Source organism: Schistocerca nitens, chromosome 2 (genome assembly GCF_023898315.1).
Source record: "Schistocerca nitens isolate TAMUIC-IGC-003100 chromosome 2, iqSchNite1.1, whole genome shotgun sequence".
NCBI classification, from domain to species: Eukaryota; Metazoa; Arthropoda; class Insecta; order Orthoptera; family Acrididae; genus Schistocerca; species Schistocerca nitens.
This window is the reverse complement of record NC_064615.1, coordinates 721,667,267-721,686,694: the sequence shown is the minus strand read 5'-3', so window position 1 is coordinate 721,686,694 and position 19,428 is coordinate 721,667,267. Positions and strand designations below refer to the sequence as shown.

Below are 19,428 nucleotides of genomic sequence, written 5' to 3'. Positions count from 1 at the left end.
GTTGCATCCGCCGCTTTCAGCTAAAGTAATAAAGTAACTGCACCTGTATCCTGTAAGTGCACAAATAAATCATAGTGAAATGGCTAGCCACTGCGACACACTATAGCCGAGACTAATTGTTTGTTACAAAACTGAAATGTTTTAATCAGATTTCATAAACACTGTTCACTGATGCCTACAGCGAGCCTGAGATAGTATTAACACCAACGTCCTGTACCAAGTGGAGTTAAAATATATTAAGGTCTATAGTGTAGTTCGTGAACCCCCATACAGTGTAGGTAACACTGAAAAATTCCTAAGCTCCGAGCGCATATTCTCCAAGTAAGTGAGATCTTCGTCAATCTTAGAATTAATACAGGTCTCGACTGTTCATCAACTCACGATTAATTGCTAGTCCAGACTGTTTGTCAACTCACGATTTCATGCAAGATCAGACTGTGGCTAACTCGTGATAAACTCTAACACCCGACTAGCTCCACAACTGGATTATAACTGCAGAGAAACGCACTCGAGAAATCGTAAAAGCCTAGAAAACCACCAAATAAAGTTAGTCCCAACGTGTGACAACAGCGAAATTTTCACGAACAGAAATGTTTGGCCCATGCACCTCTCAGAATAACGCGTGTTTGAAGATCGTGTGCACACTCCAGCTACTTACAGTAGTTCATCAAGTGAACCCCAGCCATTTTTTCCTATTTTAAATATTACCACTCGACGTTCGGTAGTCTGTGTTCTCTTTATACCACCTTCCACACCGACAATTAATCTGACTCTCTAATGCTTGAACTTATCGCGCCTTTCGTGCTATCAACCATTAAAAATAAAAGAGCACTTTTCTTTTTCTCGATTAATATTAATTTCCTCGGGCATAGCACTCACACGACAACAGATACATATGTACATAAATTTAAATATCTTATATCACACAGATGACATTAATAAAAGAAGAGAAAGAGAAGAAAATAAGTAGGCCTAAGGAAAATTCCGTCACAGGACCATGTCCAAGTCAGTCTGCATTGGAGTCGTAAATTCTGTGTGTCAAGAGTAATAGGGTGAAGGGACCAAATTTCTGAGTTTAGCCGTGTAGGTATATATTCGAAATGTGTGATTAAGTTCCAGATGATTTAACTCATTGCTTACACTTTCGAGTATCTAATTCCAGCGAAGAGTGGTTGCCCAGTTATTAGTTACCATCCGAAAGCTTGGAACCAGTTTCATGGGTTTCGGTGGGATGTACTCAAATTACGTGTAGGGTTATCCTCTTCCCTCAACGTACATGTATCTGTCGTGACTGTGGTGAGTGGCTGTTGTGTCTAGTTTTCTTATGGACTATTATGGATAATGCTGATTACGAAAGAGTAAGGAAAGTCAGGAATGGGGACCTGTGGCCTGAGTAGCGCATTGTTCTCTAATAGTACCAGCGGCAGTTGCCGAGCTTAACGTTCTCGTCCGACAGGTGGGTTAGAGTCAACAGTATGGTGATAAACTGTAGAGTGGTTTCATATGTAACCAAGGACGTCGGTAGGAGGAATCGGTCAAATACACTACTGGCCATAAAATTGCTACACCACGAAGATGACGTGCTACAGACGCGAAATTTAACCGACAGGAAGAAGATGCTGTGATATACAAATGATTAGCTTTTCAGAGCATTCACACAAGGTTGGCGCCGGTGGCGTCACCTACAACGTGCTGACACGAGGAAAGTTTCCAACCGATTTCTCATACACAAACAGCAGTTGACCGGCGTTGCCTGGTGAAACGTTGTTGTGATGCCTCGTGAAAGGAGGAGAAATGCGTACCATCACGTTTCCGATTTTGATAAAGGTCGGATTGTAGCATATCGCGATTGTGGTTTATCGTATCGCGACATTGCTGCTCGTGTTGGTCGAGTGGGTTCAGGAGGGTAATGCGGAACGCCGTGCTGGATCCCAACGGCCTCGTATCATTGGCAGTCGAGATGAAAGGCATCTAATCCGCATGCTGTAACGGATCGTGCAGCCACGTCTCGATCCCTGAGTCAACAGATGGGGACGTTTGCAAGACAACAACCATCTGCACGAACAGTTCGACGACGTTTGCAGCAGAATGGACTATCAGCTCGGAGATCATGGCTGCGGTTACCCTTGACGCTGCATCACAGACAGGAGCGCCTGCGATGGTGTACTCAACGACGAACCTGGGTGCACGAATAGCAAAACGTCATTTTTTCGGATGAATCAAGGTTCTGTTTACAGCATCATGATGGTAGCATCCGTGTTTGGCGACATCGCGGTGAACGCACATTGGAAGGGTGTATTCGTCATCGCGATACTGGCGTATCACCCGGCGTGATGGTATGGGGTGCCATTGGTTACACGTCTCGGTCACCTCTTGTTCGCGTTGACGGCACTTTGAACAGTGGACGTTACATTTCAGATGTGTTACGACCCGTAGCTCTACCCTTCATTCGATCCCTGCGAAACACTACATTTCAGCAGGATAATGCATGACCGCATGTTGCAGGTCCTGTACGGGCCTTTCTAGATACAGAAAATGTTCGACTGCTGCCCTGGCCAGCACATTCTCCAGGTCTCTCACCAATTGAAAACGTCTGGTCAATGGTGGCCGAGCAACTGGCTCGTCACAATACGCCAGTCACTACTCTTGATGGCCTACCGGAGTCGCCGAGCCAGACTGTAGCGCCTAGAACCGCACGGCCACTCCGGCCGGCCACATTCGCATGTTCGAATCCTGCTTCGGGCATGGATGTGTGTGATGTCCTTAGGTTAGTTAGGTTTAAGTAGTTCTAAGTTCTAGGGGACTGATGACCTCAGATGTTAAGTCCCATAGTGCTCAGAGCCATTTGAACCATTTGAACTACTCTTGATGAACTGTGGTATCGCGTTGAAGCTGCAAGAGCAGCTTTACCTGTACACACCATCCAAGATCTGATTGACTCAATGCCCAGGCGTATCAAGGCAGTTATTACGGCCAGAGGTGGTTGTTCTGGGTACTGTTTTCTCAGGTTCTATGTGCCCAAATTGCGTGAAAATGTAATCACAAGTCAGTCCTAGTATAATATATTTGTCCAATGAATAACCGTTTATCATCTGCAGTTCTTCTGGGTGTAGCAATTTTAATGGCCAGTAGTGTACTAGTGACAACCTCTTGCACTGTCTGTGCAGATAACAGTGTGCAATACAGACAGCTACTAAGCGGACTGGCCGAAAAGTGCGTATTCGCTGTTAGTCAGCACCTTGCGTGTGGTCATTTCAATGATTGCATTTTCTTGTAAACAATAAATAGAGTTTTTGCTGGCTGTTACTATAGTTAAACGATGCACTCGGAAAAGAGTGTTAGAGTACTATTGTTATCTTGGTTTCTTTAAGGTCGTGTGGTCTTTATTAATGATTAACATTGCCAGTGATTATCACATGTAAATAACGTAGCGTAAGTAATGATTTTTTTGGTAGTATTTATAGAGTAAATTTACAAGCATTATAGTGAAAATTATTGTACTTTAATCTCGTAGACCACTGTGACGGCGGCAGTTCTAACAGTATTAGCATGAGTCGCAGAGTGTAGAAAATTAGTTATTACTAAGTTGTGTCTTAATCCTCATCTGAAGGACACCGGCAGCATTCTAAATGACACAAAGAGTAGGAGACGCCTTACAATATGCAATATGGCGTTAAAAGCTTAGTTGGTATTTTTTGCTTTTAATTTTTTCGGGCCGTCTGGCGTGGTGCACTAATGATGGGAAACTGCCAGTAGTAATTGCGCTCAAATTCTTATTTCATCTGCTGATGAATTACACTATTACCAGCACTAGTAGTATGAGGGGGCGTTCAATAGGTAATGCAATACATTTTTTCTCAGTTAATTTCCGTTGAAAAAATGCGGAATTTGCTGTGGGACATCGTGAAATATTCTCTCTTCGGCTCCTCTAGTTTCATGATAGGTGGTGGCGTCATATGTAGCCTTCAAAATGGCGCCAATACTGGAGGTACTTTCCAAGCAGAGAGCTGTCACTGAGTTTCCTTTGAAGGAACACTAGAGCTTCGCATATATTCATAGGCGCTTGCAGAATGTCTACGGAGAGCTAGCAGTGAACAAATGCACGGTATGTCGTTGGGCGAGGCGTCTTTCATCATCACAACACTGTCCGATCTCCACTGGACGTTTGTGTTGGTGGTGCTGACACACTGACCAACCAGTTGGTCGAAGGTCCTCATCCACTCTACACAACTCGCTCCTTCCGACTTCCATCTGTTCGGCCCAGCGAAGGATGCACTCCATGGGAAGCAGTAGGTGGATTGTGAGGAGATTATTAATGCAACAAGACGTCGGCTCCGATGTCGACCATTAGTGTAGTATCATGCCGGCATACAGGTCCTCTCAGTAAGGTTGTGTAAGGCCGTCACACTAAACGTAGATTATGTTGAAAAATACGGTTTTGTACCCAAAGAATAAATCCATTCGCCTTCAGAAAAAAAGTGTGTTGCGTTAGTTGCTGAACGCCCCCCGTAGCTACAGTAGATGAAATGGTTCAAATGGTTCTGAGCACTATGCGACTTGCCCGCATCTCGTGGTCGTGCGGTAGCGTTCTCGCTTCCCACGCCCGGGTTCCCGGGTTCGATTCCCGGCGGGGTCAGGGATTTTCTCTGCCTCGTGATGGCTGGGTGTTGTGTGCTGTCCTTAGGTTAGTTAGGTTTAAGTAGTTCTAAGTTCTAGGGGACTTATGACCACAGCAGTTGAGTCCCATAGTGCTCAGAGCCACTATGCGACTTAACTTCTTTGGTCATCAGTCGCCTAGAACTTAGAACTATTAAACCTAACTAACCTAAGGACATCACACACATCCATACCCGAGGCAGGATTCGAACCTGCGACTGTAGCAGCAGCAGGGTTCCGGACTGAAGCGCCTAGAACCTCTCGGCCACAGGACGTCTAACTACAATTGAGTGAAACACAATCTTCGGCCATACGCGTTTCGCCTTTATTCTCTGCAAGGCATCTTCAGTAACCTGTAATATGTACATATTTTTACTATTTGGTTTATATGTTTTTTGCTATTTTTACTATTTGGTTTGTATGTAAAAATACATATTACAGGCTACTGAAGATGCCTTGCAGAGAATGAAGGTGAAACGCGTATGGCACGAAATTTGTGTTTCATTCATCTGTAGGTAGACGGTAAACAAGTAAAAATTAACAATATACCGTAAAATCTCGAGAGTTTGTTTACGCTGAACATAGCTTATTGCACTTCAAATAAGGCACTCAACTATGCTGTAACCTGTCTACACATGGGAGAGCACGGTGCTGGGCGCCTCAGAGGAGAACATAGCGGCCTTTGGGCGTGGGTACCTTGTGCTGCTCGCGCCGCGCGCCGAATCCACCTGCCGTGCCGTGGCGGCCTCTGGTATTCTGCGCACGCCGGGCGCGCCGCGCAGAGCATGCCGGGACACGCGGGGCGACCGAGCGAGACCGTGGGGCAGCGCACGAGGGCAGAGCGCCGCACTGCCGCAGTCCACAGTGTCTGCTGCGAGGGACACAGCAGACGCGTCTGTAGTGAGCTCCACCGTCGTTGCACGCTCCGCACTGTGCATAGACGTAAAATCAAAGTAAAGACAGTAAGATAGAATTTAACATTCTGTCGGCATCGATGTCGTTGGAGACAGACTTCAAGTTCGCGTGTCCTTTTAGAAAGAACCATCCTGGAATTTGCCTTAATGTAACTTGCCTGTGAGCTTCTGGAAAATTAATAACAATTTTCAAAAAGTTTACATGGCTCTAACTAAAAACATGAAAGCTTAGTAGGATGAAAATTGTAGGGGAGTAGAAGTTTTTCTTGCTGAACATTTTGATTTAGTGTTAATAACATTAGCTCTCACATTGACTTAACTACAATTTTTCGTGAACATCAGTGAAATACATTTTTGTGTGTTGGTCCATAACTGGAATCTATGCACTGATTACCTTGCCTGTATGTTTGAAACTTCAAACGCACATTAAGAACATGTCTCTCTAAAAAGTAGACTACAATCATGTCATCTCAGCTAAAAGTTTTTATTCTACAATATTTATATCTTATAATCAAAATCAAGTTACTTTCTATGATTAATAAGAATGTCTTTCCCTTCCTATTGAAAGGCCGTTAGTGTCTGCAGTCTATTTCACTCCAAATAATACCCTGAAACATCCCAAAAAATTTCAGACCCCTAGCTCACGTAGGGCTAGGGGTCTGAAATGCGTGAAATAAACAAGTCAAAGAATATAAATTCAATCCAAAGTTACATATGTTCTATGACTCACTTGCGCTGTTCCTTATACATTCCAGCTGCATAATATTCTTGGCTTACATGCTCTTCTTCTCGCTCCCTTTTCTTGTTTCTCCTGTTTTCTTGGCATCCTTAATTGCCTCAAGGATTCAATTTTTAGCTGAATCAGTAGCCAACAGTCATTGTCTCAAACCAGCAATACAATCCTAGCAACTTTAGAACTTCACGCCCGCTTACGGCCCTACGTCGAAACAAGTTACAAGCGTAATAACTTAAATAGTAATAATTCAATCCACATAAAACATTATAAGGAAAACAACGCTCGGAGACCAAAGATATATAGGGGAAACGTAAGAGCACCCCAAAGTGTATCTTCTAACAGGGCTGACAACTTGAAAAACAGTTGTATAGTACTTGTTTCTCGAACAGGAGTCTAATGGTAACATTGGTGTCTGAAAGCAGCTGCAACATAGGTGTGGACGCACACTGAGAGATCTTTAAATTGATTTTCAAACAACTTCCTGATTTCCAATACAGTTCATTTAACCACCATTTTGTTCGAAATATTCTAAACATCGTTTAAAGAAAAAAAAACAAAAAACGGTTTATTCTAGCGTATTGACTGGCAAGTTACCTTAACAAATGTAAAGAAATCGTGGAAAACCTGAATCTGGGTGGCCGGATGGAACGTCGTCCTCCCGCATGCTAGTCTAGTATCTTACCACTGCTTCACCCCTCTCCGTATCAACACGGAAACATCCTTTACTTTGTTTCAGTTAAGGTCCCAACTAAGATACAAGGAGGATAAAATTAAACTGCTTTTGTTTTCGTTGTAACCAATGTCGTTACATGCTGTCACTCTAATAACAGATCATAAATCACTTCTTTAGCTATAGATCTGTGAGACCGCGCGCTTACGTCATCGAGCATGGTAAAGGAGGTGCAGAGAGGATCTCGACTCACATTTCGACATCGTGTGTATTTCTTCAGCTTAGTAAACTGTCTTGAGAGAAAGTTCTAAACAGCAGCAGATCGAAAAATCCGAAAAACTCACGTAGCATAAAACACCCATTAAAAGGGCAAGACATTTTAAGAAGTATGCAGAGGGATCTAAATAATAGTATTAACCTAATACTAGAGGAAGACGTATCAGAAAAAAATGGTTACTTGTCGAGCGAAAGTCTACATAATAGTACAAGCTTAAGAGCAGTCCTGCTGACCGGATTTAGAACGTTAAGAGATCACCACAAAGCTGGCAAACACTGGTGACGCTAGTTACTAACGCGTCCTATTTGCTATATTTGTAATAAAGGTACTGTGATACGTAAAACTTCCGTTTCCTTCCACACTTCTACATGGTCTGAAAGTTTTCAGGCAAACCAAGTTTGACACTAATAATACTACTCACAAACATTTTTTTTTTTAGTTCCTCTGGTTGAGAAGTCAGCTTTTCGCAACAGAATCTGTGTTCTTCAATAAGCGTAACGCGGCACTGGCCGAAATTCCTGTAACACTCTCATGGGAAAGAGAAACAACACAAATCACTAAAAGGCGGCTTGTCTTTCTGCACATTTGCTGTCTCCGATCAGGTCACGTTACGCAAGCCAAAAATGCGTTGAACATGGATGATATCATACACTTCATTATAACCGTGTATATCAGTAGAAGCATAAGAGACTGTATCATGCAGATATACGCTCTATTAACAGTGGTTTCAGAGACAAATATTTCGAATGATCACAATAAGAATGCGCAGGTAATAGCAAATTACCACACCGTTACTTGCTGTTTTGTTGTCGATTTCGTTTGAAGCTTAAAGTCAATACTAACACCGTCAACAGCGCCACACGCGTATTTCATTTCATTATCAACTGTGAAACCAACGTTTCCACGGAATTACAACGGCCTTCCTCAGAGCAGGATTGGTTTCGACGGAGGAAAAGTGGCTCTGTTTATTGCAGACACTGTCAGTAGTCATATCTGTGAAATTTTATTGGCCCAAGAATATAATAGGCTAGTCATGAAGAAAGGGGAGAGGGTTGGTAAGAAGCTATTGGTGGGGTAGCCGGCTTGTCAGTGATTGGCGACAGTCTACAAATCAGCACTTGGTTTGCGATTGGCACGTTTTCTCTTGTGCGGGAAAATGCACTGCCAGTTCCCCTGCAGCTGTTTTGTGTAGGCTGTCGCGTCCGTGTCCGGTGAGGCTCCTGCCCAGCGACCGCTCGCGGCCCCTTGGACTGGGATAGCCGGCAGCTGGGACGCCCGAAGCTTGTAGCCGTCCTCTTTGTTAATGATGTCCGGCTAGGCCACGAATAGCTTCTTTCCTACCCTCTCCCCCTTCGTCATGATTAACCTGTTATATTATAGTATACTGACACCGATCGTCTGCAATAAACAGAGCCACCTTTCCTCCACCAAAACCAGTCATGCGCTGAGGAAGACCGTTGTTATATGGTACAATACCTAGAAGAATTTTAATTATCATTGTCCTAAGGAGTTAATGTTTTTTTCTGTTGTTGCAGAGAATTAGAAGCTCGTCTCAGAAGGCCAAACCCTTCAAGTGAGTTTTATTTTCACGAAGTTTATTTGACATTACAGACAATGTCGCTAATGGATGGTGATTTCAGGAAGAGCATATGTTCTTCAGTTTATATTATTGTAAGTGGTTGCAATATGCAGCTCAGTTCATGTAAACTTCTACAAACGTTACCAGACTTCTCCGAGCACATTCACTGTACTGTTTCTGTATAACAGATTCGCAATTCCAACGAATAGTGAATGTGGACTTCCCTCGATAAGGGGAGTCAGTAATGCAGACGCAGGTGATACCTACATAGCCCAGTGTTAGTCACACGGAAATGCCAGTTCACTGAGCTGGGACATCGTCGCTTTGCTTAAAAGCGGATGCATGAACGACTCATCTGCGCCGACTGGGTGTTTTCCCACGCTGTTCCCCGCAGGGGAACCGTTGCCCGGAGACGGCGGCCAAACCTGGCCATTAGCATCAGCATTAGCACTAGCGCTAGCGCCGCACCTGCCGACACGTCAGCCGCTTCCTGCCCTCCTCCCAGACTCGTGACTTCCCCCGCGCCAGGGGAGACAATGGACGCGCGCGCATCACGCACCTCCCGTCACGCGTCGTTGAAGGTCGTGCCTCTTACTCGCCCTCCTGGCGTCGTGCTTCCTTCCGTGCAACGGAAATAAACAACTGTAAACATTATTTTTCTGAACATTTGTCTGTATTAGAGTCGTACCGAGCGGGTGGCAAGATAGGCCCCGTAACGGCGCAGGCATAGAGGCGTCGTAAAATCTGACGACAGAAGAAGAAGAAAGAAAAAAGAGTCCGGTTAAGAACTAACCGGGAGAGGTACGTTTGTTCTGCTACGTCTCGCATTCCTGTCTTTTGCGTTTCGCTTGGAACGCGACTACACGAAGTCGTCAGCGTCATTTCGCTAAAGTAGCATCAGACAAACACGGCTGCCACCGAGCATACGTCTCTTGCTGACTGGTGGAGGAGCGAGAGATTAGTGCTTAACATCCCGTCGAGAACGAGGTCATTAGAGACAGAGAACAAGCTCGGATTAGGGAAGGTTAGTGAAGAAAATCGGCCGTGCCCTTTCAAAGGAAGCACCCCGGCATTTGCCTGAAGCGACTTAGGGAAATCATAAAAATCTAAATCCGGATTGCGGGACGTGGGTTTCAACCGTCCCCCCCCCCCCCCCCCCCATGTGTGTCCAGTGTGCTAATCACAGCGCCACCTCACTCAGTGCTAACATCGTACAACGGAAAACAGTACGCTCGTTCAACAGCTGTCGCTTGTACACCTCAGTAATGTTCAACAACGGAATTCTTGGTGCAACTTCGCTACTATATTGCTTAATTTTGCGTGTACGGCCGTCCAACAAATATATCTGGTTTTCTTCAAACGCGACACTGTCCAGCCGGAACACATCACACTGATACCGAAAAGAAAGATGCCAAACATTTAGCATAGGGTGACAAGAATGCCGCAGATTGCGACACGAAAATCATGAAACTCCCCCGTCACCACAATACACCCTGTACACACTGATCGAAACCACACAGATCCGTCTGAATAGGACATCGTGCGTCCAGCTCATTGTTTCACAGAATTTTACTTATTTTTTCATCAATCTCAGTTACGTCACAGGTTGCTTTTTTGTGACCAGTGGCTTCTAGAAGACAAAGCGGTCATGGAAACCAAGTTGATCTGTAACTGTCCTCTGAACCTGAGTTGTAACTCTCGCGTACCGTGCAGAAATATCTTCATTCAACACAATATACAATGTCCGCCTCGGTAGCTGCGCGGTCGGCGCAGAGGGATAGTAACCAAAGAGTTCTCGGTTCGACTACCAGCCGGCTCAGTGAATTTCTCCGTTCGGGGTTTGGCTGTTGTGCTGTTCTTACGTTCTTATTGTCATAACTGACACGACACTGTTCAGATAGCTGCATGGGCGCGTCGCAAATTTCAAAAGGTTGAATCTTTTCTTAAAAAAAAAAAGAAAAAAAAGAAAAAGCACAATAAGAAAATATATCTTGATGAAAAGCAACTTAAGAGAAACATTGTATGAAAGTGGGATCGTATCTTTTGAAGAATAATCCATAACTGAATAACTTGAAATGGAAGACGACTGCACTGACAGACTTGAGGGCTCCAGCAATTACTTCGTGTCCAGCTCGACTTCTACCAGTCCTCTATGTTGGCTCATTGCAACAGAAAAAAAATAAACCACGACTAATTGCGTGAGTTATCTGTAGAAATCCGTTAAAGTTCCACAGTATATCAAACTATAAATTCCAAAATGGCTGCACACTGAAACCGTATAAGTGCGGCTTGTATCACACGCAACCCGTCGAGTAACAAGTTCTTCAGGTGCTGAAAAATATCTATGTCCGAAAGTAGGAACTCCGAATAATTCACACACGCGAAGTAATGCTTATTTCACCGCTCATCAGATAAAACTTTCTTCTAACAAAGACTAACACAGCCTGACCGCTTCCAACGGCGCCCGAAACTAGACTCCCCTCCAAATTGCCGCTGTTCAATCAGGAAACCTCGGTCAAGCACATTGACATCATACTACTGAAGGTGAAAATTGCTAAAATTCTTAATTTTAACCTTTACAGGCATATGATAATCAGTTCACACGAAAACTTTCCGAGAAATATTATGCTATTATCAAATGGTTCAAATGGGTCTGAGAACTATGGGACTTAACATCTGAGGTCATCAGTCCCCTAGAACTTAGAACTACTTAAACCTAACTGACCTAAGGACATCACACACATCCATGCCCGAGGCAGGATTCCAACCTGCGACCGTAGCGGTCGCGCGGTTCCAGACTGTAGCGCCTAGAACCCCTCGGGCACTCCGGCCGGCGGTGAGAGCTGTGTTAGTGGTTGATATTTAGTGCCCAGTGTAAGAAAGTTTTATCTGTTCATGAAAGCATCTCTTGGCGTTTTCGAATACCATCATTTGCTACGGCACAGTGCTTCCTGAGTTCATCTCTTGTTTGGATGTGTTCAATAAATGTCGTCCAGCCGGCCGCTGTGGTTGATGGGTTAAGGCGCTACAGTCTGGAACCGCGCTGCTGCTGCGGTCGCAGGTTCGAATCCTGCCTCGGGCATGAATGTGTGTGATGTCCTTAGGTTAGTTAGGTTTGAATGGTTCTAAGTTCTAGGGGACTGATGACCTCAGATATTAAGTCCCATAGTGCTCAGAGCCATGTGAACCATTTGATAATAGTGCTCAGAGCCATTTGAACCATTTTTGAACCGTCGTCCGAGCGATATTGCGAAGTTGATCGCCCCACAGGAAAAATCCCTCTGCTGCTGTGAGTGCAGTGCTGCTAGTTCCATGCGGGAATCGCCCTCCAACCACTTGCGGCCGCTGTGTGCGTTACACCAGCCACGCTGGAGTTGGTGAGCGGGAATTCAAATCCGCAGAAACTGGTGACGGAAATGACCCGTCTCAAATGTAATAGAAAAATTGCAGGCGGCTACTTAAGAGGCGACTCTGGACGTGTGCAGTACGGCGGCGGCCCCCCGCGTCGGCTGCTATCGGAGGAGTGCCCGCTGGGCGAGCAGGAGCGCGTGCTGCGGCGGCTGGGCTGGTGGGACGCGGGTCGGCGCGCGCGCCTCGGCATCGACCCCTGGCTGCAGCACGCGCTGCGCTTCCGCACGGGGCCCGCCGCCTCGCCGTGCGCCGCCGGGCTGGCGCGCGCCGGCCCGCTGCTCGTGCTCAAGGGGCTCGTCTTCCCGCAGTGGCGCCGCCGACACGTCGCCGTACTCCCCGGCCGCCTGCTCATCTTCCCCGGTGAGTCAACAAGCAGAACTGGTACTTTTTGCAGATACTTTTTGCAGACGACATTATAAGGCATCCCATTAGAGAGAAAGCAAAAGACGAGATGCTTAACGATGTTTCTCAACGAATTATTAGGTGATTCTCTGAAAATCAACTCTTCCTAAAGTTTGAAAAACACATTATACTCAGTTCTGAACAACAAATAGTCACACTGTGCGGTGTCGCTTGTGATCGATTCATACTCCAGGATGCACAAAACCAACGTTTGGTGCCAATAGAATGAGGAACTACCCTGAATGATCTTGAAAATTAATCGAAAACAAGGATACTGCGCTGCAACGGAAAACGTCTTATTTTAATGAATGCTAATAGGGGTGGCCTAATTAAGGAAGGCACAAATGGTTCAAATAGTTCTGAGCACTATGGGACTTAACATCTGTGGTCATCAGTCCCCTAGAACTACTTAAACCTAACTAACCTAAGGACATCACACACATCCATGCCCGAGGCAGGATTCGAACCTGCGACCGTAGCAGTCGCGCGGTTCCGGACTGAGCGCCTAGAACCGCTTGACCACCGTGGCCGGCAAGGCATAAATGGGTACCACACAACTCCCATAGACATATTAAGGGGAGGAGGGGTCTTCTTGCTATGAATGGAAACAAGAAGAAGTGCAGTCTTTGAACGTGGAAGTTACCCACTCACACCTTAAAAAGAACCGTTAACAATCGGACAGTGGAATACAACTCGAAGTATATCCTTGGCACATGTGGGTAGGGAGGATAAAACACAGTTAAGTTAGTACTTTGTGGACACAACCAGTGATTGTGTAAGTTCAAATGGTTCAAAATGGCTCTGAGCACTATGGGACTCAACTGCTGTGGTCATAAGTCCCCTAGAACTTAGAACTACTTAAACCTAACTAACCTAAGGACAGCACACAACACCCAGCCATCACGAGGCAGAGAAAATCCCTGACCCCGCCGGGAATCGAACCCGGGAACCCGGGCGTGGGAAGCGAGAACGCTACCGCACGACCACGAGATGCGGGCTGATTGTGTAAGTCGTTGATTAAGTGTAGAAAGTATTGAAATATAACAATGAACGCCATTGAAACTTCCTGGCGGATTAAAACTGTGTGCCGGACCGAGACTCGAACTCGGGACCTTTGCCTTTCACGGGCAAGTGCTCTAACAACTGAGCTACCCAAGCACGACTCACGCCCAGTCCTCACAGCTTTACTTCCGCCAGTACCTCGTCTCCTACCTTCCAAACTTTACAGAAACTCTCGTGCGAACATGCAGAACTAGCACTCCTGAAAAAAAGGATATTGCGGAGACATGGCTTAGCCACAGCCTAGGGGATGTTTGCAGAATGAACACCATTATATTACCAAAATGTCCATTGAGAGCAACTAGCTGGATGCATAATTTTATGATAACGGACCCGCCTCTGAGGAGAGCGAGTTAGGTTCGTTTCTAAACTGCTTCGGCGGGCGCGACGATGTGCCATCTCACCAATCCGTCAGAGCGTACATAAATAGGCTGGCGGCAGCAACGGCTAGAAATATTTCAGCCCTCCTATACAGCTTCGACTTGAACTACAGACATCTTCCCAGCTGTAAAAAGGCTCGTCTCATCAATCATCTCTCCTGCTGTTGCAATTTCTTTCCGTCAATCTATCTGAGAGACACTCTAACTGTTCGAGATGTAGAGGAAGAGTGGCAAAATGTTAAAGAACACATAGAAAGTACGGTGTATGAGGAATGGCAAAAAGGAAGAATTTAATTGAAAATAAATGATTAAGGTTTTGGAACGATAATATCGCAGAGGGCGTTGGAGAAATAGATAGAGCCCACAAAAAAACTGCTGCAGAATAAAACATAAGGAACTGAAGAGGGGAATAAGCAAAACTAGAACCAAGCCAAACAAATAATCAGGCTAACACACTAACAGTCATGTGATAACTTTATAACTGAAGTAGAGCAAAAAACATGAGGGAGCCAAACTTTTGCTTATAAACTAATGAAAACTTCAATAGCGCAGTGAAAGTTACTGCATAGCTAAATACAATTAACGCGTATCAGTGGAAATAATTTTATAAAAATCGTGGCAAATAGAAAATTCAAAACTGAAGAGATGATCATATTATGTAATATTACTGCGGATTCATTCACAACAGAATTACTGGAAAAAATTTTGAAAGCTATGAAATACGGGAAAGCATATGTACCATATGGTATCAATACGAAACTTTTAAAATGTGCTTCCCCTTTTGTTATTTTAGATTATTATTTTCACTTAATGAATGTTGGCACTCGTGAAAAGTACCATACTCTAGGAAAAATACAGTAATGTCATAAATTTTTTACATAGGTCAAAGAAACAAACGTGAAAGTTACAGAGGCAGCCTCCTAAAACTAACCTCTTAAATATTTCCAAAAATAATTAACAATCGTTTAAAACTAAGCAGAGATTCTCCTCTCAGAAGAAAAAAGTGAAAACCATTAATACAGTGATAACATTCACCATTTAAAAAAAATTAAGAAAAAACGAGGAGAAGTCAGTTGCATGCATACTGCTTGTATGGAGATCGAAAGAGTTTTGACACTGTGAACAGAAAGAAACTATGGGGTATAAGGACTAAAGCTAGACATCCTATACAAGGCACAGAAATAGTCATATAAGCTGTCAATAGTCAAACTGAAGAAATTACTGTCGCTAAGATATTTAAAAAACATTGTAACTTGTCACCAATGTTACTTATCGTGTATGAAAATGAATTGTTTAGGACCTTTAGGATCTGGAGACAGAAAGTAAATCCAAGAATAGAGCTGGACAGAAGTAAGTTCAAAAATTTTCAGATGCGTGGAAATTCCTAAGGGACCAAACTGCTGAGATCATCAGTCCCTGAAGTTACAAAATTCTTAAACTTATGCTAAGAACAACACAGACTTACCGATGCCTGACGGAGGTAGCAATAAATATGTTATTATCCGTATGATGTAGCATTTTCGAAAGAAACTGAAGATCAGCTGAAAAAAGCTGTGTATAATCTTCATCAATTAGGACAAAGAGAATCGTGGCTCATTATGTGAAATACCCTTGTCGCTCACAAATAATAATAGATACCGTAATACTCCATTTGAGCAGGTCTCCAGACTTAATTTTGTAGGATGCGATATTAGCTATGATGTGGATATGGGTGTAGAAAATTAGATTGATAAATATCAGTCAATATTCGAAATGATAAAGAAACACTCCAAAACAAAATGAGGAAAGAAACGGCATTAAAATAATATAAAACCATGGCTTCAAGTGTACTGCTATATGGAAGTGATAAAAGTAAACTACAAGCAGGAGAAGTTGGAGCTGTTACTAGGGAAGACCGTGTAAGAAATGAGGATATTAGGGATCAACAAGATATTTATAATATTAATGAAAAGATTGAAGAAACTAAAACATTGTGGAAACATCACCTACAAATAATGAGTATAGAGAGAATCCCACGTCAGGGCATGCTGTACCACCCAAGAGGAAAAGAGATGTGGGAAGACTCAGAACGAGATGGCAGCGAAAATAGAAATAAACGCAAGTACCGAAACCTTGAAGTGCAGAAGAAGGATGAGAATTTATTAATATTTCTGGATCAGTTCACTGTTTTCTTACTTGCACCACATACTTAAATGAAGTTCTTCGTTTTGTAGTAAAGCTGTCTACTTAATTACAAAGTTTTCATTTGGATCTATTTTCGAATACCAAGTCGTCTTCCTTTAGGCAGAGTGCACACATCTCTTCCATACAGGGTTGTGCCCAGATGTGTGAGATGTTCCAGTTGGATTTAAATACATTCCATCAGAGCTTCACACAGTATAAAACAGTTGGTAAAACATAGATGTGAAAGCCTGTGGCAGTCGCAGTAGTAAAAGGCAAGATGATATTGCATGGTTTCTTCAGGGTACACATCTGCTGAAAAGGCAAAATAATCTCCAAATTTTTGTAGTAAATAGCTTTTCTTCTGACCCATAAATATCACCCAATGTGAAAAATAATTAAAAGAGCTTCTGTCTTCAAGCAAGGTACACGTCACGTTTATTGAACACGATGCAAAAGAACAGCTTACACAAAGTGTGGGGCAGCGGGTGGTATTATTTTTATTAAATGTGTTCGTATTATTTATTTATTGCTGTTGTTTGTCGTTCTCAACACTGGCTCTCTAACTACAATATTGGCAACCAGAAAGTGATTAGCAAAACCTGAAGCCTGTAATTAGAATTCCTAGTGCCCACTTCATCTGAGAAATACATTTATAGCTACTGCTTATAGCTCTGAGGAATTAGGATATTGTCTGGATTCATAATCAAAAACGATTCTCTTTAATATGTTCACTATATTCTGAAAGTCACAGACCAAAAAGAATCCACACAATCCAACTACCAGAGCAGTTCAGAGTCTAATGCGCTGATGCAACTGTAACTGTTCAAATTAAATGTTTATGTGAATGCTCGCCATAATTTGATGATAATGTTCATCAAACGCCACGCTAAATAATGGTAGAATGTCTGTCCCGCGGCGGCACGTGAAAATGCGACATACACAAACTGAAGATAGATCATTAAAGTCATCCCAGAATCAACACTTCACTCGAAAATGATTTCATGGTTACGCATATCCCGAGTAACTTATTACGGCATCCGAGGCTGTTTATAGCAATGATACAAACGCGACGCGACTCCCGGCACAGGTGGTGCGCTAATCAGCGTCTGGAGAGAACTGGGGCCTTCCTCTCTCACGCAGCGTTCTTATATATAAAGCCGCGGTGCGGACGGCTAAGGGAATGCCTGATCAAATCCGCTCTCCCGACTAGCCGCTGGGCTAGTAATGCACCACTTTAAGTTATTGAATAAATCATTGCTTCCTTTGCTGATGGTTGATGAAACTCTCAATTTAAATTTGCAATCAGCACACAGGTAAGTAATCATAATAAAAGTCTGATGTGGCTAAGTCAAATATTTTGGGCGAGAGAATTAATTTAATTACACTACATGCAGTAGACGAGCTCTGAACTTGCCATTTGGAGATACGCTATCGCTATAGTTTTATAGTTATTCAGTTGAAACTTCTCACATCTTTATGATTATAGCGGATCTCCCTTCTACTTAAATTTAAACATCCTAGCCTTATTTATTCGCCTGCTTAATCTATCTTGCTTCCTTAATTTCTAATACAAAAACCAGAAAATCATGAAATTCAACTAAAATTATAATTTGTGAGATCCAGAATACTGTTTCTACTAAATTGTTATGAAAAAGGAATCTAAATATAAATTTGTAAGTTTCTATCTCTTCTCTGTTGCGCCAATGATTTTTACAGAAAAACATCCAAATTTCGTAAATGGTTAAAGTTATTGAACTGATATTCAACACATATTGATTTAGTATTACTCCTGACATGCTAGAAACGTTTCAGGTTATTTACTTGATTTTTAAAGTATTGCGCAACATTTATGACGTCAGAGCTAGTTGCAGCGGACTGGCTGGCACACAACGGAAAGACTGATGTGAATTTTATACGGCGTGAGTAGGCTGCTTCCCTACATCACCCTCTACTTAATTTTTTTTAATGTAAATGGGGAAAAAATTAATTACAAAAAGGGAAGCAAGAGTACAGCTTAACTCCCTATGAAAATTAAAATTTAAGTGTAAACATACAGAAATATTAAAAGAAAACTGATTACCTACTTCAATTATTTAAATTGCTGGCATGTTCACTGCCTCTTAAGCAACATTATCACTCAAAATTTAAGCAAAATCAATGAAACACTTTGGCATACATATTGCCTTAGACAGACAAACACATAAAATATGTAAAATTATGACAATCTTAAATCCATTAAATACATTTTTACATACACAAATTCAAAGAAAATAACACAGTTATTCTTGATACATAAACAGATAATTATATCTTACCAGTCTTTTCTAAAAAAAAAAAAAGCTCCGTCTGTAGGCCACAAGTGGCCCTTCCGGGACCGTCCGGCCGCCGTGTCATCTTCCGAGGAGGATGCGGATAAGGAGGGGCGTGTGGTCAGCACACCGCACTCCCGACCGTTAGGACGGTATTCTTTGACCGAAGCCGCTACTAATCGGTCGAGTAGCTCCTCAATTGGCATCACGAGGCTGAGTGCACCCCGAAAAATGGCAACAGCACATGGCGGCAGGATGGTGACCCATCCAAGCGCCGGCCACGCCCGACAGCGCTTAACTTCGGTGATCTCACGGGAACCGGTGTAGCCACTGCGGCAAGGCCGTTGCCTAGTCTTTTCTAAACCTGAAGGAAAATTACACAAATCATGACAATTTCATTTTTACACACGTGGTTGTAGCCACTTTGGCTGGCGTTCTACACTTACATTCACAAGGGTAGAGGAGGGGAAGTTGCTATGGAGTGCGTCCTTCATGTTCACTCTAAATTACATGGGGAAAGGGGAGGGGTTACTTTGAGTTGTGTCCAAGTCACTCCACGCTTTCACGCAGCTACCAGGCTGCCATTATCTGGTTTGTCCTGTAGAACAAACAAAAAGGGTGCCTCAGACTCTGTTCACTTAATATCTAAGGGTGGGTCACAATGAAATGGGGATATATACATTTTATCTTTCAATATGTTACTGGAACAAAGTTAACAGAACTTTTTCAATTTTACTCTCGTGGTTACTTAACTGTCATAGAATCGCTATACAAATGGCTCAAAACGCCATTAGTCACGTACTAGAGAAAATTTATGCTCAACGCATACAATCATAAATCCTATTTAATTTCAATTTATTATTTCTGGGCCG

The 19,428-nt window shown here is 43.2% G+C and overlaps 1 protein-coding gene across 1 annotated transcript in view; it reads left to right on the top strand.

The window, feature by feature from the left end:
- The first annotated feature begins 12,248 nt into the window (after positions 1-12,248).
- Positions 12,249-19,428, top strand: part of LOC126235283 (protein phosphatase PHLPP-like protein) — a 405,833-nt gene continuing 398,653 nt past the window's right edge. The window contains exon 1 of the mRNA XM_049944008.1: positions 12,249-12,603. Within this exon, the coding sequence (XP_049799965.1) occupies positions 12,249-12,603 (355 nt within the window). The remainder of the gene's footprint in view (positions 12,604-19,428) is intronic.